Genomic DNA, 25,046 nt, shown 5'->3' with positions numbered 1-25,046 from the left:
CACAGCTCCTCTCCTAAGAGTCACAGAGCTGCCGGCTAAGTTCAATGTATGTTCTGGCTGCTCTGCTGAGGGAGTTAGAAGAGCCAGCTTACTTCTAGAAGTCCTGAGCTCTTTGCTTGGGATGCCTCTGCTTACTCAGCCATGGAGCAGTCTCAGGCCCAGGGCCATAGATGCTGTAAGTTAAAAGCCTAGAAGTTCCATATAGCTGTTTAGTTCTTCCCTTTTATCTGTCCTTGTGGGCCATAATGTTCTGGAATGCAGGGCTCTTCCCATGCCACCCCTCTTTGGGTGACAAGAGGTTTGGGCAATCTTAGGAACAGACCCCAACAATGCCATAGCATAGCACTGGCCTGTCACCTGGCATTGTTGTGGTGGTATTGGTTGTATTTCACAGTGTAATTTGTGTGTATGTGTTTCAGGTCTTGATGATGATGGCGACCTTAAAGGTAATTACTTTTGTACTTTGTGTATTTTTCAAACCAGAAGCCATGGCTGGGTAATCTGAATGAAGATAGTGATCAATAGTTTTCATTTGCCTTTTGAAAACCTCAGGTGGAAATAAAGCTGCCACTCAGGGAAATGGTGAACTGGCAGCCGAGGTGACAGCCAGCAATGGATACACCTGCCGTGACTGCAGGATGCTCTCAGCGCGCACTGATGCACTCACGGCCCAGTCTGCCACCCATGGGACCACCTCAAGAGTTTACTCCAGAGACAGGACTCTAAAACAGCGTAAGTCTCCTGCCTCCGTAGTTGGTAAAAGGGTCTGCCCAGCTCTTTCTCTTCTTGTAAATCTGACTCTGGGGCAGGGATGTGGCTCATGGTAGAGTGCTTGCCAGCATGCGCCTTGGGTTCCATCCCCAGCATAGGCCCTAGTGCCTCGCACTGTTTCCCTTACAGAGATGAACTCAGAATTATTCTTGCAGAGCTAAGTAGACCTGAATTAGCTCTGTCCTACTTGTCCCTTCCCAGCCTGTGGTTCTGTGGTTAGTATTTTTATACCTGGAAGTAGTTCAGATTTGGTAAATTTGGACTTGAAGTAGTTCAGATTTGGTAAATTTGGACTTGACATGAACAAAAGAAAGTTCCTACTTCTGTGGCTTCCAGGTTGGGTGCTTTTCCATGTCGCTCCAGTGCAGCCCAGATGCCTGGGTGGCTGCAGCACCAGTTGATGCTGCTGAGAGTGGGCTCTCTGTGTGATGGTATAAGACAGGAGGCTCTGGGAGGGTAACTTGAGCCTGGCATCTTGGCGGTTGGCATCATTGGACATGACATAGATGGTGCCAACATCCTGACCTTCTTACCCGATGTAGAGGACATCACAAGTAGCTGAGCAGGCAGGCTGTTTTGGACTGCCCAAACTTCCTCCTGGGCCACATTGAGAGTGACCACAGACCCTTCCCCATCATGAGTGCCAGGAAGGCCAGAGCAGCACTGGGAATTCAGTTCTTACTGCTTATGTCCAGTTTCTTCTGTGTGCACAGTCCTTTTCGTGTGTCCAGGGCTTTGTCTGCTGTGGTGTTGTCAGCTCTTTAACATTACTGTCACAAAGTAAGACCTGGAGAAAGGGAAGGGAGAGGTGGCTGGATCAAGTGACACTGCTTTTCCTCCTCCCGTCTGTGAGTGTGAGGGCCACAGTGAGCTTGGTGCCTCCCTCTGGCCTTCATTACAGAGCTCACTGAGCCAGGGCTCATCCCAGATGCTCCCAACCAACAGCTTCCTTTGCACAGCTGAGCTCCTGATACCTGCTAGCAGGGCAGGGCTGGGGCCGCACCAGTACCCCTCCTTACCACCACACTGCCCGGGAGTTTGGCTGCACTGTGCCAGGCAGCACCAGGTGGTGCTGGAGTGGGCTTCTTAGCTCAGCCCTCCAGTAGCTTCTGCTTCTGCTTAACAAGCCAACACTTGTCACAGAAAGACAACTGCCAGCTGTCTGCAGGTGAAGTGTACTGCCCAGCAGTTCAACCAGGCATGCAGCTGTGCCTGGGTGTCTGTGCTTAGCCATAGCCCAGGCTGTGCAGCTTTAAGAGTTTGTATGCTAATTGAGGTTATTTTGATGCCTGTGCTGTGTGTTGTTTCAGTGTAAATACATCCTCCCTGCTGCCTTTGATAAAGGCTGCGATGCCTTGCTATCCCTGCAACAGATATGAGTTCCTTCCCTCCTTTACTCTTTGGTCCTGGGGACTGAGCCCAAGGCCTTACACATGCCAAACACATGCGCTGCCACCTGCTCCAACCTTGGAACCCTCCTACTCTTGCCAACTCAACAGTTTTCTTTTGCTCACATCTTGCCAGCAGGATGAGTGTTTGATTATCTAGGAAACTGACATGCATGCCTCTAAGCTAACTAAACCTCTACAGTTCCTCTAGCCTGTGAAGGCATGTGCACTGGTGGCTGTGGAGCCACTTGACTTTGGGGCTGACTGCTCAGGTTTGTGATTTTGCTGTACAACATTCGAATTGGAAAATAGTTCCTTCACTATCCTCTTGGAAAAAAATTAAGATTAATAATAAAATTTATTTTTTTGTGTGTATGGGTGTATTATGTATATGGATGTTTTGCCTGCATATATGTGTGTGTACCATGTGTTGTGCAGTCCCCTGCAGACGTCAAAGGAGGTTGAATCCCCTGACACTGGAATTAAGGATGGCCAGCCGTGAGCTGCCGTATGGGTGCTGGGAACTGTTCTGGATCCTCTGGAAGGGCTCCTCCCGCCAAGCTGTCTCTCCAGCCCTCTTCTGAAAATGTTAAAGCTCTAATATTTTCTTTCAAATCCTGTGACCCAGACTTCACTGATTCATGCTGGTCTCCTACTCAAGCTCTGAACATGCTAGGCATTTCTGGGCTTGGGAGTAAATGGAAGAAGTGCTTCGTGGGCCATGGTTCTCTAGCACCCCACAGATGTCTCTGGAATGGACAGCACCAATGTACCCACTTTACTCCATACTCCATGAAGAAACTTTTTCAAGAACACGAAGACATGGCTTATAGCTCTTCCCTCCACATGCTAGGCTCACAGAAAAGTTTTTCCGGAGCCTAGCCACAGTGGGAGCCAGGGAGCTTTTAGTGTGTGCCTCCACGGCTCTGCATCCTCACAAGGGGAGACCTGCAGTGCTCACCCACTGTGCCAGAGCCTGAGACCTCATTCATGGAGAGGCCACCACTGTGCTTCTTCTGCAGCTCCGATTGGCTCACTGGGGGATGCTCTTCTCAGGTGGTCTCTTCCCAGGGGTCCAGTTTAAAAAATAAATGCTTTGCAACTTGGCTTTTTTTTTTTTTTTTTAAATAACAGTTTAGCCAACTGGTTCATTGGGTGAACAATTCTGTGGGAAGAATGATGTGTGTTCATGGTTTTCCACTAGGCGGTGCATCCTTTTACCTGGATAGGACTCTATGGCTGGCCAAGTACACCTCCTCATCCTTTGCATCATTCATAGTTCAACTTTTTCAAGTGGTTTTAATGAAGCTCAGTTTTGAATCAGAAACTTACAAATTGAAAGGCTATGAATCCAGAGCTTATGAATCACAAAGCTATGAGACAAAGAGCCATGGGTCAGAAGGTATTTAAATATCTTTTCTTCTTTCTCCACCAAATCATGCTTTCAAGGTGGAGGAAGCCCTGCTTCTTCTGAGGCTCTTCACTGTGTCTCCTGCGGTCTCCATGCTGCTCTCTCATGGCTGCTTTCTGGGGGTCTACTTCCTGTGGGAGCTTATCAAGTGTTGATAGGATCTGTGTGCAGTTTGACGCCCTGAAAATTGGTCAGGATTTAGGTTTTAGAAGTTTATTATTATTGTGTGTATAGGTACTCATGGAGATCAGAGGACAACTTTGTGAAGTTGTTTTTCTCCTTCAGACTCAAGTGCCAAGTGCTTTATCTGCTGAGCCATCTCACTGGCCCAAATTCAATATTTTCCAAAGTAAAAAGTTCAGTTTTTTGAAAAGTAGGAGTTGGGGCTGGAGGGCTGTCTCAGCAGTTAAGAGCGCTTGTTACTCCTGTGGAGAACCTGAGTTGGGTTCCCAGCACCCACACTGGAGGCTTGTACCCTCTTGTAACTCCAGTACCAGAGGATCTGACACCCTCTTCAGGTTTCTGGATGTACTTGCACGAATGTATGTATTACCCCCTCACCCCCACACACACATACACACGCAGTTAAAATCAATTCAAATAAAAAGTTAATGAACTCAACTTTTGACTTTTGCTTCTTAAGCAAACCATTTCATTTGCATTCTGTTTAGAATCACACTTCTGAAACTTGGTAGGCAAGCCAGCCTTCACCTGTCATTGCTGATGCACATTAACAATCTGAAGCTTTCTGATCTTCCTGCTGCCCATGCAACCTATGTGGGGGGAGCCATCAGCATCTCTGACACTCGTGGGGCCGGGTCTCTGGTCACGCTGACTTTATAGGGCATCTGGCACTCAAGCTGGCTGTGAACGTTCTCAGCCCCTTCTACATGTGTTGCAGCCCATCTCGGTCACTGTGGGAGGATGACTGCCGGAGAACTTTCCAGAGTGGACGGGGAGTCCCTGTGTGAGTACGGCTTCCTCTTTCAAGGTGGTGCTGGTCTTGAAGGGCTGCAGCCCCATTGTGATACTGGGCTTCAGCATACAGAATGAACAGCCCACCATAGCTTATGCTTCACTGGCCAGCATGGCTAGTCTTCCTGCCAGCAACCCTCAGGACTGGAAATGAATCATCTCCAGACTATGCCTGCTGGATTTGGGGTGATGGTTTCCTAGGTTCTTGAACATTCTGTGCAGTATTCTGATTGAGGTTTGCCTATTAACCTGTCACTCCACTCCTTGTCACCACACCACAGGCGATGACTGTAAGGGGAAGAAGTACCTTGAGACACACACAGCCACCCACTTGCAACTGCCCCCGCCACACAGGGTGGCAGGGGCCATGGGGCGCCTCTGCACCTACACAGGTTATGCCTTGTACCTTGTTCTGTTTGTTTGTTCTTGTCGAAAGTGCTGCTGTGTTTGTTTGGTTTATTTGTGATGCCAGTGTCACAAAGCACTATAGAAAGTGACAGGAGAAGAACAGCTGTGGTTTATAATACAGAGAACCAGCTGGGTGTGTTGGTGCACTCTAGGAGCTGAGGCAGGAGGACTGCACTTAAGGCCAGCCTAGGATCTATGGTGAGACCCTGTCTCAGTAGCAGTAGTGAAAAAAAGTACACAGAATCTCTTGGAATGCTTTGTGAATTTATTTAGCATTGGCTTGTTGACACTTGTGTTGGCATGAGCTCTTGCAGCTACTGCCCAGGCCCAGGCAGTACCTGTAGAGGGTGTGTGCTTTCCAGGCCATGCCTATAACTTTCCAGGTACCTTTTGGGGACACCCAGGTCAACTGATTTTTGATTTTGTTTGTCTTTTAAGCTGAGCTTCAGAAATAGTTGTCTCAGCTGGAGAAAGAGGCAGGAGAATCCTACCACAAGTTTGTGGTCAGCCTGCTATATATAGTGAGTTCCAAGCCAGCCAGAGCGATATAGTAAAATCCTGTCTTAAAAGATGCTCCCCACAAACAATTGTCTCATAGATAAAATAAGCACAAAGCAATATTTTGGGGGTTAGAGAGATGGCTCTGTAGTTAAGACCCCCTATCTGCTGCTCTTTCAGAGGACTGATTCCCAGCATCTATGTTGTGGCTCACAACTGTCTAGTTCAGGGGATCCAACACTCTATGTGGTCTTCACAGGTACCAGGCACACATGTGCATAGGCAAAACTGTTATACTCATAAGAGAAACATTTATATTTAATCGTCTTAAGCCACACTCTCTTGTTATATGCTGTGTTGAAATAACTTAATGGCTATGGGGTTAACATGTAGATACTATGTTAATGTAAGGGTAAGAGCCAGCAATCACTCTTGAAAAAAATGAAGCAAAGTTGCTTTAAAAAAAAAAAAGGTTGGTAATCTGCTCAGGAGGCTAAGATAGGATGATCGCTTGAGGCCAGCCTGGCAACATAAAAAGACCTTGTCTCAAAAAATGGGAGCCAGAAAGGAGGGGTAGGATTTCTGCTCTATGTAAGGGAAGATTGGTTGCCCGTTTGTTCCTTTTGGTGCTTGTTCAGTGATGCTGTAGAGCTTCAGTCATCTTAAAAGACTTCCCTGGGCAGTAGTGGCGCACGCCTGTAATCCCAGCACTCGGGAGGCAGAGGCAGGTGGATCTCTGTGAGTTCCAGGCCAGCCTGTAGTCCAGGACAGGCTCCAAAGCTACAGAGAAACCCTGTGTCGAAAAACCAAAAAAAAAAAAAAGACTACTTTCCCACTGTGAATTCTGCAGGCACCACCCACCCACATTTATGAGAACCTTCTAGACCCTCTGATAGGGTGTGGTGAAGAGGTATCCACCTCTCTGTTAAGAATCTGCCGATGAACTGAGTGTGGTGGCACAACTTTAATCCCAGCATTTGGGAAATTGTAATGTAGAAGCAAGTAGATCTCTTGTGAATTTGAGGCTAGCCTGGTCTACATAATTAATGAGTTCCAGGACAGCCAGGACTACATAATGAGTATCTATCTATCTCAACACCAGCCCCAGCACCCCAAAACCAAACCAAACCATGGTTAGCCAGGTGTGATGGTTCATGTACTTGAGAGGCTAGAAGTTTGTCATCTTTGCCTGTATGGTGAGTTCAAAGCCAGGCTGGGATACAGGTGACCTCATTTCAAAACAAAGAATGTATGTAAGGGAGTCTTAAGTGAGGACAGCAAGGTTTTCTCAAGAAAACTTGAGTATCCTCCTGGGACACAAGAGGGAGTTTGGGCAGAGTATACTGACAGCCTTGCTCTTGTCCTGTCAGTATGTGCTGGCCCTGCAGTCTGTCTGACAGTGCCCTCTGCCATGTCTTTTCTGCAACAGGTGACCTCTTGGTTCGAGCATTACACAGGACCAGAGCTGCTGGGTGGTCTGTGGCTGAGGCCATGTGGTCGGTGCTCTGGCTGGCTGTCACTGCTCCAGGTGGTTATGTGGTTCTGTGTTAGTGCTCTCATAAAGTTTTGGGCAACCATAGGCAGTGTACCAGGTTGGAGCTTCATGTTAGGTTCCCGGTGTGACGTGCTTGTCTCTGCTTCAGGTGCATGGCTTCTTGTTTATCACATGTTGGGTGTGTGGGCCTTAGGTCTCATGATCCACTGAGCTGCATGGACTGGGGCTTCCCTTCGTTTCATCCTGTGTGTAGCTGGTGTTGCTCACTGTTCTCCTGCCCTGCTGACAAGTGTTATAGGGACTTTGTCCCTCCAACAAACCTGCCTGTGTCTTCCCAGAAGCATCCATGTAGGAGCAGCTTTGAAAGCATGTTTCCTAAGAACACTTGCTCTCTTCTCTCATAGGGAAGGCAGCCTCTGGAATCTTCTGGTGGCTAGGGAGTGGATGGTACCAATTTGTTACTTTGATTTCTTGGCTGAATGTGTTTCTTCTTACCAGGTAAGAAACTGTCAGTGTGAAGATCTCATGTCAGTATTGGGGGCTCCTTTGTCAAGGTCAGCATGCCTTGTCAGCATGTTTTCATGGGGTGGTGAACAGCTGTTCTTTACCAGTTGTGGGCAGCTCTGTAAAGGCCCAGCTTACATTTGCAGTGTCTGCATCAATACATTTTTACATGTTTTACAACAGGCCTTCATATTTTTTCAAATTAACAGAGGTGGAGAAGGCTACTGCCATTGTAAAGCACACTGGACGTATGTAAAGTGTCCAGCTGGAGGGCCCAATCAGATCCTATGCTTGTGCCCTAATGTAGTTCTATGGGCAGCAGCTCACCACAGTGGGTGCTACCCCCAGAACAGGGCCTCAGGCCTCTGGGTCTTTCTTGTGGTACCAGATAGCACCTCTCAGATTGCTACCAAGCTATGTATGAAGGGCCTCCTGTGGGTGTGGCCAAGCCTTCTAGATAAACCTTTAGCAGGGTGTTTCGTGTGTACACAAGGAGGGGCAGAATGGCACTCCACCTCTGTCTTCCCAAAAGTAACGGTTTCCTTTCTATTCTTAGGTGCCTTCGAAATATTTGCAAGGTTTTTGTCTTGCTCCTTCCACTCCTACTTTTACTAGGTAAGATGTGGCATGGTGACCCCCAGAGACCAGCACATGCCCACGCTGACCGTGTGGAAACAGTATCTGAATATGTTGGTGCCTGTACATGTGCGCAGAGCTATCTTCTTTCCTCAGGTGCTGGTTTCTCCCTGTGGGGTCAGGGCAACTTCCTCTCACTCCTACCAATGCTGAACTGGACGGCCATGCAGCCAGCACAGAGGGTGGGCAAGCCTGAGAGCATGCACAGACCTGACCCTCTCCCCCCCAGCCCACCTCTGAAGGTAACCAGCAAGAGAGGTCTTGGTAGCACCTTAAGCATGTGCTCTTTAGAGATTTTCATGCTACTTGTGAAAGGTAGTATTGGACCCTGCCTTGGGGGGGGGGGGAATAGTTCTGAGACAGGCTGGCTGGCCTAGTACTCACAGAGATCTTACCTGTCTCTACCTCCCAAGTATTGGGATTAAAGGCATGCACCATGCATGATCCTAAAATTGTAAAAACGCAAACAAAATAACACCACAAGTTTTGTAGCTTTTCAGATATTCTAAACTAGTTCAAATAATGCAGAATTATATATTTCATTACTCAGTTATGAGTATGAATGAATAGCGTTTCTTTGCACAACATGAGAGTAGAAAGAAAGACATACAGCCCAGTGCTGGAATGTCCCTTTGGTGTTGACTTTAGTCTCCTGGTTTCATCTCAGGTTGATTATGAGGCTTCCCAGTGGCCTCAAGAGAGTGACATGGGACAGAAGGTGGCCTCTTTGAGTGCGCAGTGCCACAGCCACAACGAGAGACTGGCAGAGCTGACGGTCCTGCTTCAGAAGCTCCAGATGCGGGTGGAGCAAGTGGAGGATGGCAGGGAAGGGCTGTCGCTGTGGGTCAAGGATGTAGTTGGCCAGCACCTGCAGGAGACGGGCACCACAGGACCACTCGGTGCTAAGGTAAAACCAGAAACCCCTTTAGTCCCAGCCTGTGTGGTGACTCCTCCCGGTATACTTCCCGTCACTGTGGTAAAACACCTCATGGCACAAATGAGGCAGAGAAGAAGGGACCAGAACAAGATCTGCCCTTTGGGCACATCCCTGATGCCATACTACCTCCAGCAAAGCCCTTCAAACATTGTTGCTACCACCACCCTGTGGTATCAGCGGGTGACGAGTCTGTCTGTGGCCTGCTCTATGGGTAGGTTGGAGCCCTCCTGATCCAGTGATCGGGTGATCCAGTGATCGGGTCCACCTGGCTGAGGATCGAGCCTTCAACACAAGCCTTTTGAGGTGACACCTCCTATCTATAGTGTAACAGGAATAAAAAGGTTTTGTTTTTGTTTGTTTGTTTAACTTTTTTGTGGTGCTGGGGATGGAATTAGTCCTGGGCCTTGTGCATGCTAGGCAAGTGCTTACACTTAGCCCATGGAAGGAAATCTCACTTGATTCTTTTGTTGATTGTGGCCTTACTGAGCCCAGAAAGGTTGGGCTAGAGCTCAAAATCATCCTGCCTCAGCCTCCTGAAGGCTGGGGTGCCAGCCCTGCACCACCATGCTGGCTCTGGTCACCTTCTGAATGAGTAACCTAATCACATGATGAGACTTGATTGTGAATAGTGCTTCTGGATGGTGCCAGTCAGTAAGAACATACCATGTATCTTGTGTGGGTAAGAGATGGTAGAGGGGAATGAATGTTCCCTGGGTCTTTATCCGTAGAGGTTTTATTTTAGAGCTGTGAAGATCACAGTACCCAGTAGATCTGTGAGTGGATATGAGTATGTTTACTTCTTTTTTTTTTTTAAGATTTATTTATTATATATACAGTGTTCTGCCTGCATGCAGGCCAGAAGAAGGCACCACATCTCATTACAGATGGTTGTAAGCCACCATGTGGTTGCTGGGAATTAAACTCAGGACCTTTGGAAGAACAGCCAGTGCTCTTAACCTCTGAGCCATCTCTCCAGCCTGGTTTACTTCTTACGGTAGAGGTCACAAAACAAACTGTATGATTTTGCTTGGGTTTGAGACCTCTAGCCAGAGCTAGATAGGGGCCTGGCTAGGGGCTGACACCTCTCAAGATGCTGTGCTACCCTGTAACTGCAGTAAGAACTACTGGCTGCCCTAATGGCATGTGTGTGCTGCTGAACTCTCTTAGCTATTCGTTCTGCACTTTTGTTCTCAGACTGACTTCATGACTTTCCACCATGACCATGAAGTGCGTCTCTCCAACTTGGAAGATATTCTTAGAAAATTGACAGAAAAATCTGAGGTATTTATTCTCTGTGTGGTTGGTTGGTTGGTTTGCTGGGTGCACGCATCGGGGAGTGCATGCACCAAGATAAAGGAGGGCATTAGGGATGCTGCCCTTACTCAGCCTTTTTCCTTTGAGACAAGGTCTTTCCCTGAGCCTTCTTTCTCTGCCACTCACAGTACTGGGCACTAGGGTTACTGACTGTGTACAGCCACACTCAGCTTTTTACATGAATGCTTAGCTTTTCAATTCAAGTCCTTATGGTTGCACAGCAAATGCTTTTACTCACTGGACCTTCTCCCCATCCCTAAGATATTAGTTCTTGCCTTTATAATTGGAGTGGCCCCCCCCCCCAAAAAAAAAGCAGACTGTGCGTGAATGCATGCCTTGGTGTGGGTGTGGTGCACTTGTGCCTGGCTGTGGGGATGGAACCCAGGGCCTTATATTTGCTAGGCAAGAGCAAATGCATGCTATAGTACATGTGGAAGTCAGAGGATAGCTTATCGGAGTCATTTCTCACCTTTCTGTGTGTCCTGGCATTGAACTCCGATCATCAGACTTGGCACAAGTGCCTTGTCCCACTGAGTACTTTAACTATCCCCAGACCAGTTTTTTAATAAAGATCAACTGGTAGTCAATATTCTCCAAAGCTGTGGCCAGGGGCTACGTTGTTTCAAGATATTGCTTTTGATCTACACAACTGGAAGAGCTGTGTCTTGTGGTTTTATTTTCTGGGCATTTCAGTTCTGTTGCTTCACTGCTTGACCCATGAGGCTGACAGAACAGAAGTGGCTGTGCTGGCTTCAAAATCCAGCCACATCCTATTCATGAATCCCTGTGAGCCCCTGGTATAACTCAGCCTCCACCAAAATCCAGCCACATCCTACTCATGAATCCCTGTGAGCCCCTGGTATAACTCAGCCTCCACCAAAATCCAGCCACATCCTACTCATGAATCCCTGTGAGCCCCTGGTATAACAGCCTCCACCAAAATCCAGCCACATCCTACTCATGAATCCCTGTGAGCCCCTGGTATAACTCAGCCTCCACCAAAAAGCATGCACAGAGCTCGCTTTGCATAAAATCACTGTGGGTGGGAGAGTCTCACTTGTGTGCTGGTAACTGGATCTTGATGTGGGTCTGCAGTGTAGACCATGTGGCTCTTGGGGACAGGGCTTACTTAGCATTTGTAAGGCACAGCATGGCAGATGCTTGCGTGCTCACTGAGCTGAACCTAAAGCATTATTTTACTGAGTGGGGGGTAAGCAGAATAGTCCTCGGGCTCTTGGGACCAGCTCCTACTTCCTGAATGTTGGTGTCAGGAGAGTTCAGTTGAGCAGGAAGAGGGGCCTCAACCTGTCAGGAGACCCAGAATGCACCTGACCTGAGTCAGGAGGAAGCCCGGCCATACTCACCTTGATGCCTTTTGCCCAGGCATTCAGAAGCTGAAACTCATCCTCCAATATGTGAAGTTTTAAGTTACTGAGACATGATTTATAAACTCAAGGCATAACTGTTGACAAAGTCTCCCCTGTTTCCCAGGCTATCCAGAAGGAGCTGGAAGAAAGCAAGCTGAGAGCAGGCAGGTAAGTGACCTCAGGAGCTCTGAGTTTTTCTCCCATGGTTCTTTGCTAGTATGGAACATGGTGGCCAACTATGTACTGGCTGCTAAGATTCAAATTGTCACTTGCTACTTAAAATTACCAGCTTTGGGGTATCTTTTGGAGTATCCTTTCAGAACCATGCAAGGGACAGAAGGCCCTGAGGAACTTGGGACTGTCTTTCTTTAGGCAGTATAACTAGGTCCCTTGGGGGACTCCCTCTGCCAGGAGCCTCTCTCTGTTCTGACCTCATTGGCTCCATCAGTGTCTCAGGACCCGCGTAAAGGCCCAGCCCAACCTTGGTGCCCAGCAGCCATGCATCTTGTGGCTGCCAAGCTTTCTGCACCTGAAGCTGCCGGTCCTTGTCCACTGCAAAGCTCTGGTGTCTCAGCCGTTGAGCTTTGTTCCCACAACTTCCTGCTAGCTTTCCCCTTGTCCCCAGCACTGCATCTTCTTTGCACACTCCAGGTTTGTGTGTACTAACCTTTGTAGTTCGTGTGCTGGGTCTGGCTGGGTAACTTCTTTTACTGGCTAATGGGCCCTCTGCATGTGGGGTGGGATGGGAGGGAGTGTGATGTACATTGCTCTTCCCAGGCCTGGTTTCAGTGAATACTGACTTGGCATACATTTGAATGTATAGATCCAGAACATATATGTGGAGATCCCTCGTTCAGCTGGGCCTATTAGCATCCCTTGCAAAGCTGTGGTCATAGCCACTCCCCAGGGCCAGTCACTAATCATACCCTGATCGTATCTTCAGTCCACTGTCTATCCCATGAACATGGAACTGCAGATTGAGCCTCAGGGCTATGGATAGACATCAGCTTCATTTCTGGTCTTATTTGTAATTTTGAGGACATAGACGTGCTGCTTTGTTTAGGCCTCCCCTGAGTGCATCTGGGCCCTGACCCCTGTCCCCTCCCTGGTTGATGGCTTCCAGCAGGGCTGAAGAGCAGCCCCTCCTAGACCGTGTGCAGCACCTAGAACTGGAACTGAACCTGCTGAAGTCACAGCTGTCGGACTGGCAGCATCTGAGGACCAGCTGTGAGCAGGTAATTCCTGTGTTAGGAGACTTCTACCTGAAGAAAGCTCTCACCTGACATGTTTCTCTGTGACTGCCCTGAAAACTCTTTTTTTTTAAACATTTTTTATGTGTGTGTCTGCATGTAACAGACAGATTGCAGGGACATGAACAGAGACTAGAAGAAGCCATCAGGTGTCAATTTCCCATCATTTTAAGCCCATTCCCTCGGAGACAGGATCTCAATTCTTGAGGCTGGATCTAGTGTCTTGGCGTAACTAGAAACCAGCCAGCTCTAGAAGTCCTCTTCTGTCTGATTCCCTCAGAGCTGAGATTACAGGCATTTGTGGGAATGTGGCTTGTCATGTGATGAGATCTGTGTTCCAGTCCTCATGAAGAGCTCTTCACCACTGAGCTATCTCTCCAGTCCCACCTTTAAAAGAATTGCATTTTAAATATTTCATTTATTGTGCATGTGATTGTGCAGACACACGTATGTCATAAGGATGTAAAAATGTTCTGGGCCATGGTGGCACACGCCTTTAATCCCAGCACTCAGGAAGCAGAGGCAGGCGGATCTCTGAGTTCCAGGAAACCTGTCTTAGTGGGGGGAAAGCAAAAGAATGTAAGAATGTGGAGGTCAGAAGACAACTTAGAGAAGTTGGTTCTCCTTCTACCATGTGGGTCCTCAGGATCAAATTCAGGAGGTCAGGTCTAGAGGCAGGCATCTTTACCTACGAGCCATCTCTCTCTCTAATTATATTTTAAGAGTTTGTCTCTTAAAATGTGGTGCTGGGTATGAACCCAGAGTCCAACACAGGCCAGGCAAATGCTGTGACCAAACTTCACCCCATCCATACTTGGAGGTTGTAAATATTTTCAAGTCAGTCCCAATCCCAACAGCATAGCACACTCACACCTAAACTCAGTGCATGACTCTTCCTGATCACATAGTACAACTGACACGTTGGGAAGTATGAGAGAGTGGTGTGTGTGTGTATGCACATGCACATGCACACGTTGTCTCCCAGTGTCCATAGTAGGCCCCAACTATGCTTGGCCGCTTGCCCATCTGTGTCACAATATGTCACAGATGGTGCATGGCTCACCTCCTTGGGTCTGCTGAGACTGCAGACGTCTTGTTGGCAAGAGTCCTCATGAGCCACGTTCAGACCATAGATTAGAAAATTGATTTGTGGGGCTGGAGAGATGGCTCAGAGGTTAAGAACACTGACTGGTCTTCCAGTCTTCCAGAGGTCCTGAGTTCAATTCCCAGCAACCACATGGTGGCTCACAGCCATCTGTAATGAGATCTGGTGCCCTCTTCTGGCCTGCAGGCATAACATGTAGACAGAACACTGTATACATAATAAATAAATAAATCTTTAAAAAAAAAAAAGAAAGAAAAGAAAATTGATTTGTGACATGTCTGATAAATTATCTGTGTATAAAGAACTCCCAGAGCAGGTAGGAGGAGAGATAGGTGGGGACAACAAAGTACATGGGCAGGAATCTCTCCTGTTTGCTCGTTAAAATGTACAACTCCTCACTACATGTCCTGGGTGCTGGCTAGTGGGCTGCAGGCCTGCAGTCTTTGCTTAGTTACAGATGCACTCTGGGGTATTGGCTTGTGGAAAAGAGCAGAGATGGACAGGCCTCAGGGAGTCCTGGGAGACTGAGGAAAGAAGAGAGCATGGTGGGGCCATTGGTGGGGATGGAGAACAGGGTTACATATAGAGCCTGCCAGCTTTGTGGTAGGTGGATGCCTTGCCTGTGCTTTGCCCTTTGATTGTTTCCATGGGAACCAAAAAGAAGTTTGTATATAGTATGTATATAGTATGACCCAGTCAGCCTCCTCTCTGGCTACACCTCAGGCTGTTTTTAAGGAGCAGTGAGGACACAGGGGCCCATGCCTCAGCTGTGGAGCTGTGTGGAGTAGACTCCCTGGGGGTCAGAAAACCCACACCCCCTTTCTGTAGTCCACTGTGTAATGGCCTTCATGCAGCAGCACTCTAGGCCACTCCAGTGGCTTGGGAAGAGTCCTTAGCTTTAATATGAAGGGGACAGTTATGCCACAGTTGTTGCCTGTCTTGCAGACTTCTGGAGGCTGTGTTGAAGCAGTGTGCTGAAGTGCTGCACACTTACCCATTCTTCCCTCACCAGGCCGATGCCCGCATCCAGGAGACTGTGAAACTCATGTTCTCTGAGGATCAGCACGGCAGCTCCCTCGAGTGGCTATTGCAGAAGCTTTCTTCTCGGTTTGTGAGCAAAGATGAGGTGCAGGTGCTTTTGCGGGACCTTGAGCTGAAAGTGCTGCAGAATATCACACACCACATCACAGTGACAGGACAGCCCCCGACATCTGAGGTCATCATGTCTGCCATGAACGAGGCAGGGATTTCAGGAATCACAGAAGCGGTGAGTAAACAGGTTCAGCCTCCACCAGAGACATGTGGTTACATGGGTGTCAGTGTTCTGAGAACACAGTGAACTTAGCCTTGCACAGATGATGCACTGCTGATATTGTCCCTTGGAAGCACTCCTTAGCTTTGAACTCACTGAATCCTTTTGTCCCAAGGTCTCCCACATGCCAGTTTGTGGTTACATAGCTTCAAGCTGAACTCAGCTTCCCTTAGTTGCCATGCCCCAGCCCTGAAGTCCAACCTTCCCTCCCACCCCCCCCCCCCATTGATGGTGACAGTGCCCAGGACACCCTGGCTCTGATACTTGCTATGAACTGTCGTGTCCTAGTGATGAGGATCTGGCCCTATCCCACCCATGGTTGAAGTGTAGCATGCTTGTGTTTCCTAAGCATAGGCATATAAGGTCCCTGGCCTTTGCATGCATCATTAACCCTCATTCTTCTTTCTTCCGGGCTACCAGCAAGTGCACATCATTGTGAACAATGCTCTGAAGCTGTACTCCCAAGACAAGACTGGGATGGTGGACTTTGCTCTGGAGTCTGGAGGTGAGTAATCAACAGAAGAGTCTACTATGAGCATGAAAGACCAGGCTAGGAATTCGGGTGGGCCTACAGGACATTGTCACACTTTATTTTTTCTCCCAAGATAGAGTTTCTCTGTGTAGCCCTGGCTGTCCTGGAATTCGCCACCACCACAGGCTACTTGACACACTTTTTTGTTTTTGTTTTTCGACACAGGGTTTCTCCATGTACTTTTGGTGCCTGTCCTGGATCTCGTTCTGTAGACCAGGCTGGCCTTGAACTCACAGAGATCCGCCTGGCTTTGCCTCCCGAGTTCTGGGATTAAAGGCGTGTGCCACCTCCACCCAGCCTTGACACAATTTTAATCTGACAATACAGTATTACTCTGGATGAGGCCCAAATGCTCATTCTTTTTGGGAAGTTGCCCATTGGGGTATGTGTAAGCTCCATGTTTATGGAGCATGCCCAGGCCTAGCCCCAAGTGTGAGGACTAAGGGTTGATTGCTGAGGCTGAATGCATAGCAGGACAGGAGCTGCCTTGCTTCCACAAAGCATGGTCTGTCGTGGTAGGAAAGTCACAACCACAGAGCCCTCACATGTGCAGTGGGTTTGAGATTGTACTCCTGGATGAGGCCTGTGAGCCCTTTCTGGAAATGTGAGAATGTGGACACCACTGGGAGGCGTGGGGCAGCTCAGAAGGTTCTGCTGCATAAGCCATGCAGAAATGACTTTCTGAACTTATAAAAATAGGAATTGCAGGTGACATGCAGACTGACACCATCGCCTAAAGAATGAGCAGTTTTTAAACTCCCAGAGGAGTGCAGTGGGCCTAGTCCAGTGGAGACATTGTGTCCCAACTTGAGCAGCCTGTGATATGGATGGCCATGAGCCTGGCTGCCATCACTGCTGGGCCGTCACATCATTTGAATCTCAGTGTGGCATGAGCCTACTATTTAGTGTGGGAATAGCCAATTTCTTAGGGCTGGATGGAGTTAGCAGGGTTGCTCATGCTTCTCAAGGAGCCCCTGGTCTAAATGACTTCCAAAAAAAACCCCCAAAAAACAAAAAACTGATTTTAGTTTTATATTGTGAAGTGAAGTGACATCAAAAATTATATTTAGGGGCTGGAGAGATGGCTCAGAGGTTAAGAGCACCGACTGCTCTTCCAAGGGTCCTGAATTCAATTCCCAGCAACCACTTGGTGACTCACAACCATCAGTAATGAGATCTGGTGCCCTCTTCTGGCCTGCGGGATATGTGTAGACAGAACACTGTATACATAATAAATAAATAAATCTTTAAAAAAAAAAAAGAAAGAAATTATATTTAGGTCAGAGGCATTGAATGACATTTTAGCCATGCTGTTTGGGTTGGCAGCTGCCACTTGTTCTGAGGTCGTGTTGGAGCTTGTGGATTTGTGTCACCAGCTTAAACCCCCTGAGGCCCAAGAAGTTGCCCCAACAGCTGTTCTTAGACTAGAGGGAGGATGTTTAAGAAGTTGGCCAGTGTCCAGGAGCTTAGGTCTTTATCTGCAGCATCAAAGCCATGTTATCTGCCTGTTTGAGTATCCCCTGCCCCTCCTGTGCATGTCAGAGACGGTAGTGAAGCTTGACTGAAAGAGATGGATTGTATCTGCTCTGAGGGCTGGGACCTGCTGTGTGTCTCTGTGAGACTTAATTCTTTCTTCCCCCCTCATTTTTATGTCTTATATATGCTGAGGACCGCCCTGTACAGATGGCTGTGAGCCACCATGTGGGTGCTGGGAATTGAACTCAGGACCTCTGGAAGAGCAGTCGGTACTCTTAACCTCTGAGCCATCGCTCCAGCCCAACTTCTCAGTTCTTATTTCTTGTTAGCATTACCATCCTGTCTGCCTGCTCCCCTGAAAAGGCAGAAGGTTCATCCCCTAACTGGTCACTCCTGCTCCCACTGCTTTTTGGCTAGTGGGCATTTGTTACAGCATTTCCCCCTGTTGACCAGTTAGGTAGCCTCTGGAAGTTACCTGCCCCTAACACCAGTGCTGTGGGACTCTTGACCCTTACTTAGGAAAATATGAACAGAGCTTTGAGAGCCACCATCCCTAGTAGTCAGTCACACACTAGACACAGTCGTGAAGGGATAGAATGAACTGATGTCAAAGACAACCTGCCAGATAAAAAGTTGAGTGCTCGGTGTAGTGGATGGCTCAAGTAGCCAGTGGGGGCTGCCGAGCTAAGATGAAAGGAAGGAGGATGCTGGGTGTTTGTGCTGTGAGGTGTCAGGTTATGCTGAGGTGTTTTGTTTTTTGTTTTTTGTTTTCCTTTGGATTTTCGAGACAGGGTTTCTCTGTGTAGCTTTGAGCCTTTCCTGGATCTCACTTGGTAGCCCAGGCTGGCCTCGAACTCACAGAGCTATCCTTAGCTCTGCCTCCTGAGTGCTGGGATTAAAGGCGTGTGCCACTGCTGCCTGTGTACTGAGTTCTTGATGTATGTTCAGCCTGATCCCAGAACATGTGCTAGGTGGTGGTGGTGGTGGTGGTGGTGGTGGTGGTGGTGGTGGTGGTGGTTATTTTGTGTGTGTGTGTGTGTGTGTGTGTGTGTGTGTGTGTGTGTGTTACTCTAGAATTTTATGGGTATGAGTAGTTTTTCCTGCATACATGTCTTTCTACAGTGTCCAGTGTCCACAGAGGTCAGAAGAGAGCAGTTGGGTCCCCTGGAACTGGAGTTACAGATAGTTGTGAGCCACCATGTAGGTGCTGGGAACTGTACCCAAGTCAGCAAGTATTCTTAAGCACAGAGCCATCTACTAATTTTTGTGTTTTTATGTGTCAGCTAAAAAATAAATGCAGGGGCTAGGAGGATGGCTTAGTGGTAAAGTGAGGACCAGAATTTGAATCTGAAAACCCACATAAATTCTGGATAAGCATAGCAGCCCTATAATTTCACTGGTTGGAAGGCAGAGACAGGTTGCCCAGAGCAAGTGAGACTAACCAAAATCTGTGAATTCTGGGTTCAGTTGAAAGATTCTACCTCGATGAATAAGGTGGTGGATGACCAAAGACAGCCATTGTCACCTTTGACTTTTAACCCATACCTGCCCTCACACAGATGAAAAGAGAAAAAAAAGAATCCAATTTGTTTGTTTGTTTGTTTTTTAGCTGAGGATCGAACCCAGGGCCTAGCACTTGCTAGGCAAGCGCTCTACCACTGAGCTAAATAAATCCCCAACCCAAGAATCCAGTTTTTAACCAGAAATATAGGGCTGCCCTTAGAGTTCAAGGTTCTGTTTACAAGAAAAGCAGATGCTGTTAAAAGCACTTTGATGGGGGAGTGATGGGGGCTGGAGGGATGGCTCAGTGGTTAAGAGCATTGGCTGCTCTTCCAGAGGACCTGAGTTCAATTCCCAGCACCCACATGGTGGCTCACAACCATCTGTAACTCCAATTCCAGAGGATCCAAAGCCCTTTTTTTTTTGCCTCTAGGCATCAGGCATGCATGTGGTGCACAGACATACATGCAAGCAAAACATCCATACACATAAAATAAATTTTAAAATGAAAAGCACTGTTGGGGGCTGGAAAGATGGCTTCAGTTAAGAGCACTGGCTGTTCTTCCAGAGGACCCAGGTTCAATTCCCAGCACTAACATGGCAGCTCCCAACTGTCTGTAACTACAGTTCCAAGGGATCTTGCACCCTCATACAGACATACATGCGCATGAAAGTAAATAAATCTTTAAAAAATGAAAAAAGTGCTATTGGCCTCTAGTTCTTACTTCCCAGCATGTTGCCATAAGGTGTAACCCAAGTGTCCCTGTGTTCTAGGTGGCAGCATCCTGAGCACTCGGTGCTCCGAGACCTATGAGACCAAGACGGCACTGCTGAGCCTGTTTGGGATCCCGCTGTGGTACTTCTCACAGTCACCTCGTGTGGTGATCCAGGTGAGCTGCTGTCCACAGGGCCTTGCATCTTAGGCCACTCTGCATTTCTCAGCCCCTCATGAAGGTAAAACAGGCACACGGAATTGGCATGACCCTAGTCCTCTGTGTGCACCCTTGCTGGGGGCACCAGGCCATACTCCAAGTTCACCTCTGGCACTGGACATGCACTGCTGGGTTGTGCCATGTGCCATGCAGCCTCTCCATCCAATCTGAGACCCAGGTGGTGGGAGGCTGCCTGGTCCCACTGTGACTATACAGAGAGGGGAGGTGGAAGGGAGCAAGTATCATAGGAGGACCACAGGGACCATCCTGGTTGCTTTCTGCCTGTGCTGTCATGAGCCCTAGCAGACTGGGAGCGGCCACCATGTCCCCAGGCCTGGGGCATCTGCCCTGTCTGCACTGCTGCTTCCTCACTGGTGAAAGGAGAGATTTGAATAGTCGGGTGCACTTGCCTACTTCAGCGTGCTGCCTTGTGTTCACATTTGAAGCTGTTTTCAGTGCTTTTCTGTGAAGCCCCCGTGAGTCTCTCATTGACCTGTGACAGAGCCCCCCCACCTCCGTATAGGAGCCCACCCTGCTTTCAGAGAGTCTTGTAGCTCAGCCTGGACTCCAGCTCCCTATTAATTACAGATGACCTTGAATTCCTGATCCTAGGAATCTCCCTGTCTGTAGCTTGCTGTACACAGTCATCTGTGGCCCAAAAGTTAAATGGGAAATGCCAGATATTCCCCAAATTCAGGAAAGCGTGTCATAATATATGGCAATGAAAGAATATTATACCAAGGTTTGGAACTGGGAAAACTAAGACAACCTTGAAATGAGTCTGGCAAGTAGTGTTGACAAGACTGTGTGTGGGCCTGGTAGTCATCATCATTGCAGGCCTGCAGGCTGGTCTGAAATGCTCCCTGCCCTAGGCTTTGAGGCTTGACTGGCAGACACTGGGCTTTGTGTGTCCCATTCACCTGACATAGGTGATGTAATTTTTTGAGTTTTTTCAAAAGCTGGGAAGATAAGATTTCCATCTGTGCCGTGGAGAATTAGAAGGCATCGTAGGTGTGCCTGGTAGACAGTGTGGTCTAGAGAGGCCTCTGTACTGTCCACCCCACTCTGCTGTCCTTTCAGGTCTTTTGTAAGACCGGTTGCAGAGGCACAGGGTACACTGTTGGGCATCTCAGCCATCAGCTTCCTCTGCTTCCCTGAACCTGTGCCCTAGTCCTGTGATCCAGACTTGAGTCTGGTGACAGACAAGTCCTGTCCTGAGCCACCTGGGGCTTATGTGGTCCAATACCAAAGGCTACCTTGGATAGACAATGCCCAGGGCTTAGCTGTTTTCCAAGATGCTGGACAGGGCCACCCACTCTCAGGACGACCTGCATTTCTGGTGGCGGGCAAGGCTTCGGGAGAGGAGCAGCTCAAGGCTTCTGCCTTCACAGCTTTGGGTTCCTTGGCTGTGAGACTCAGGGTCTGGCAGAGTGACTTGGACACACAGAGGCTTCTGGTTTGTGAAATCACTTTATTCTTACAGTTGTCCCAGCCTGAGTTGTACTATTTTCTTTCCCTAGCCCGACATCTACCCAGGGAATTGCTGGGCATTCAAAGGCTCCCAGGGGTATCTGGTGGTGCGTTTGTCAATGAGGATCTACCCAACCACGTTCACCATGGAGCACATTCCAAAGACGCTGTCACCCGCTGGTAACATCTCCAGTGCCCCCAGAGACTTCGCAGTCTATGTGAGTGACTGCTGGCATCCTGGAAGCAGCCTTCTCTCCACCCTTAGAGACGTTTCATTTACTCAGAGTGTATTTCATTTACTTCTGAGTGTATTTCCTGGGCAGCCCTTGACCTATCCCTTTACCCTTCTAAGTCAGCCTCAGTGGAATGCCATATTGCAGTGGTAGCATGGCAGTGTGTTTGCTGTTCAGTTCATGTGCCCCATAACAGATCAAGTTAGACATATTTGACTTTTGAGGATTGTATTCATCACCTCCATCTGTCCACTTATGCTCTGACAACTGTGAGTTATTGAAGTGAAAAATGCTAAAAGATGAAGCACATTTTCCTTTTGCATTGTTGGGGATGGAACCCAGGGCCTCATGCATGCTAGGCATGTGCTCTACCATGGAGCCATCCCAGCTCCTCACTGGGGGACTCTAGGCAGGTGCTGTACACTGAGCCACACTCCAGCCCCTCACTGGGGGATTCTAGGCAGGAGCTCTACCACTGAGCCACACCCCTGCCCCTCACTGGGGGTTCCTAGGCAGGTGCTCTATACTGAGCCACACCCCAGCCCCTCACTGGGGATCCTAGACAGGGGCTCTACCACTGAGCCACACCCCTGCCCCTCACTGGGGGATTCTAGGCAGGAGCTCTACCACTGAGCCACACCCCAGCCCCTCACTGGGGGATTCTAGGCAGGTGCTCTACCACTGAGTCACACCCCAGCCCCTCACTGGGGGATTCTAGGCAGGTGCTCCACTGTTGTCCCACACCCCAGCTCCTCACTGGGGGGTTCTATGCAGGTGCTCCACTGTTGTCCCACACCCCAGCCCCTCACTGGGGGATTCTAGGCAGGGGCTCTGCCACGGAGCCACGCCTCCAGTTCCTCACTCACCAGTGTCCTAGGTAAAGGCTCTGCTAACTGAACTAAAGCAACAGCCCTTGAGACATGGTCTTGTTGCATATGCTCCTGGGGGCACAGTTAAGGTCCTTTAGCAGTTGTGTACAGTGCTTGTGTGCTTGTGCACTTGCACACTTGCACAATCTCTGGAAGCCATGTTGCTCTCTTGTAGCTTCTGGAACTCACCACCTTTCTTAGTCATATGTCACTGTCACAGAGTCCCGTTGTTACTCTCTACTTTGTAGTTAACATCTGCTCATTGTCTGTGAAGCCCTTTCCCTTTATAAAGTCCTTTATATTTTCTCTAATATAGAACCCATCATTTTAAGCATATCTAAATGACATGTGGTAGCTCAGGGATGGTCACTCTTGCCCACCCCACAACCATCTATCTCCAGAACTTCCCACACTTCCAACTTTGCTCTAATTTACCTGCTGCTCTCATCCTGCTTATATCCCTTACTTGGGGCACCCAGAATCTACACAGTTCTCATGAGGGTATCTGTGCTTTGGGGGTTCTGAGCATGATCATGGCCATCCCAAGTTGGTGCTCTGTGTGGCTGTGTGCATGTTTCCCTAATGGTAGTAACCACAGCTGCCCTTGGATGGTTGTGGGTTCTAGGGAGCCAGTGACAGTATACCCCTCCAGGGAGGGCCTCAGCAGGCCTCTCTCAGGGGAGGTGGCCTGTCACTCAGGACGGCAGGGCTGGAGTAGTGTGACTCTTGTTATTTCTGCTATAACAAATGGTCATTGCAGGGACTGGAAACAGAGTATCAGGAAGAGGGGCAGCCTCTGGGACGGTTTACCTATGACCAGGAAGGAGACTCACTCCAAATGTTCCACACACTGGTAAGCACAAGGATCCTGCTTCCCTCATTCGTGTCTTTGTGGGGCCTGACATATGGAGAGTGTGGTGAGGATTAGCCATGGCCTAGCTCTGTGCCTCAGTAAAAGGTCAAACACAGCAGGCAGCCTGTGCTGTCAACACTTATGCCCTGAATCCCAACTACTTGCTAGGCTTATTTGGGGTTTGGTTGATTCTTATTACATATCCCACAGGGGCAAGGGATTGGTCGGGGGTGGTGTGTGTATGGGGGGCGGGGTCTGACTGCTGATGCAAAGTAACTTATTCCCCCAACTTCAGGAAAGGCCTGACCAAGCCTTCCAGATAGTGGAGCTCCGGGTTCTGTCCAACTGGGGCCACCCTGAGTACACCTGCCTCTACCGCTTCCGAGTCCACGGAGAACCTGTCCAGTAGAACACTCCAGCCTTGTTTGTACATGTCTGTATATACCAAGACGCCATAACACTGGAACCCTTTGGGGAAGAGAGCACATGAGCATAGGAACCTGTCACCCTTCAATAAATGTGTGATGGACATGAGGACATGTTGAGTCCCGAGGCTGTGCATGTGTTCTCAGGGCCCAAAAGCCTGTTGGGCTCTGTGGATTCATTTGAATGTATGATTCTTAGACACTCCCTTTGATTCGGGGAATTTGCTTCAATGGATAAAGTCAGAAAGCAGAGAGACTGGCAGGTTCCAGGCTGCTGATATGTGGAGGCCGAAAGCTCTGCACTGGCTGGCCTCTGGCTGTCAGGAAGGCAGAAGTCCCATTGCTAGACCCATGCATTTCTTTCAGGGAAAACTGTTGCTCCATCGTCATCTGACCCCTTCCAGGTTCCCTGGTAGGGAGAGGCTAGGTATGTCCTGGGCTGTCTGCTCTTAGCTGGGACCTACCATTCCCCAGAGGAGTGGATCAGGCTTTTGCTGAGGGTGTGACCCAAAAGGGCAGTGGGGTACATGCACTATGAATGGCGCTCTTGGGTCTCAGCTGGGCTATTCTTGTGGGATTCATTCACAGTACGGACAAGAACCTCTTGAGATGTCAACCTCTGGTGTCCTCAAGCTGTGTTAGGCTCTGCTGAAGGGGGAACACTAAAATGCCACCCTATCAGGTGGTGCTGATGACTGTCACTCTTGGTCTTTCCCACAGCAGCATTTCCTGCTGCTCTTGGGTTTGCCTCTGCACCATTATTGGCCCTTCTCCCCTGCCTCAAGTTTGGTTATAATTAATATTTAATATTTAGACTATTTTGTGAGCAGACTTTATAACTGATACTTCATCTGGACACTTGAAGTGTTCAGATGTTTTACATAAAGAATTGTTAAGTTTCATTGGTTAGACAGCCTTGGCAGAACATAAGCAGCTCACTTGCTGGGGCTCGGAGTTGGGATTTAGTGCACATTGCAGGCAGCAGGCAATCTTTGAGAAAGTAGCCCAAAGCAGCATATCCCACTCCATAGGGTTAGAGCCACTGCCTGTGCGGCCAGGTTTGGTGATGTGCACACATTTTGCATACTGCAAGTTACACGCAGAAACAGAATTTCCTATATGAAACTAAATTTGGGACTTGGGGTGGAGATATTTTGAATATTTATTTTTAAAGATGCAAGATAGGACTTTGTGCAATGTATTTTTGTAAATGCTTTTCAGAACACTTGTCTTTGGTAGTGCTTACACTGCCACCAAATTAAGATGCTATCGAGATGTTTAAATAAAAGAGTTATAATTTTTAAAAGTGCATGTGCTATTTCAAGTGAATAATAAAAGTGTGTATTTCTTTTCTCAGTTTGTCTTGTCTCTGCCCATGGGGGTGG

General features: G+C 48.5%; 1 protein-coding gene across 16 annotated transcripts in view; it reads left to right on the top strand.

Moving 5' to 3' along the window:
- Nucleotides 1–25,017, top strand: part of Sun1 (Sad1 and UNC84 domain containing 1) — a 48,927-nt gene extending 23,910 nt beyond the window's left edge. For 4 of the 16 annotated variants that reach the window (XM_036171547.1, XM_036171548.1, XM_036171534.1 and 1 more), the window contains 19 exons: nucleotides 420–446; nucleotides 553–732; nucleotides 3,364–3,561; nucleotides 4,472–4,537; nucleotides 4,827–4,937; nucleotides 6,881–6,979; nucleotides 7,351–7,444; nucleotides 8,007–8,065; nucleotides 8,183–8,328; nucleotides 8,754–8,993; nucleotides 10,218–10,304; nucleotides 11,829–11,872; nucleotides 12,828–12,939; nucleotides 15,072–15,326; nucleotides 15,792–15,876; nucleotides 19,654–19,769; nucleotides 21,332–21,499; nucleotides 23,144–23,236; nucleotides 23,532–25,017. In XM_036171547.1, coding sequence (XP_036027440.1) covers nucleotides 420–446; nucleotides 553–732; nucleotides 3,364–3,561; nucleotides 4,472–4,537; nucleotides 4,827–4,937; nucleotides 6,881–6,979; nucleotides 7,351–7,444; nucleotides 8,007–8,065; nucleotides 8,183–8,328; nucleotides 8,754–8,993; nucleotides 10,218–10,304; nucleotides 11,829–11,872; nucleotides 12,828–12,939; nucleotides 15,072–15,326; nucleotides 15,792–15,876; nucleotides 19,654–19,769; nucleotides 21,332–21,499; nucleotides 23,144–23,236; nucleotides 23,532–23,645 — 2,294 coding nt within the window. In that variant the 3' untranslated portion in view covers nucleotides 23,646–25,017. The remainder of the gene's footprint in view (nucleotides 1–419; nucleotides 447–552; nucleotides 733–3,363; nucleotides 3,562–4,471; nucleotides 4,538–4,826; nucleotides 4,938–6,880; nucleotides 6,980–7,350; nucleotides 7,445–8,006; nucleotides 8,066–8,182; nucleotides 8,329–8,753; nucleotides 8,994–10,217; nucleotides 10,305–11,828; nucleotides 11,873–12,827; nucleotides 12,940–15,071; nucleotides 15,327–15,791; nucleotides 15,877–19,653; nucleotides 19,770–21,331; nucleotides 21,500–23,143; nucleotides 23,237–23,531) is intronic. The other 12 variants (XM_036171541.1, XM_036171538.1, XM_036171539.1 and 9 more) reach the window with 7 other exon arrangements.
- The last annotated feature ends 29 nt before the right edge of the window (nucleotides 25,018–25,046 follow it).

Source organism: Onychomys torridus, chromosome 22 (genome assembly GCF_903995425.1).
Source record: "Onychomys torridus chromosome 22, mOncTor1.1, whole genome shotgun sequence".
NCBI lineage: Eukaryota > Metazoa > Chordata > Mammalia > Rodentia > Cricetidae > Onychomys > Onychomys torridus.
Note: the sequence above shows the minus strand (reverse complement) of the source record. Positions and strands in the feature narration are given on the sequence as shown.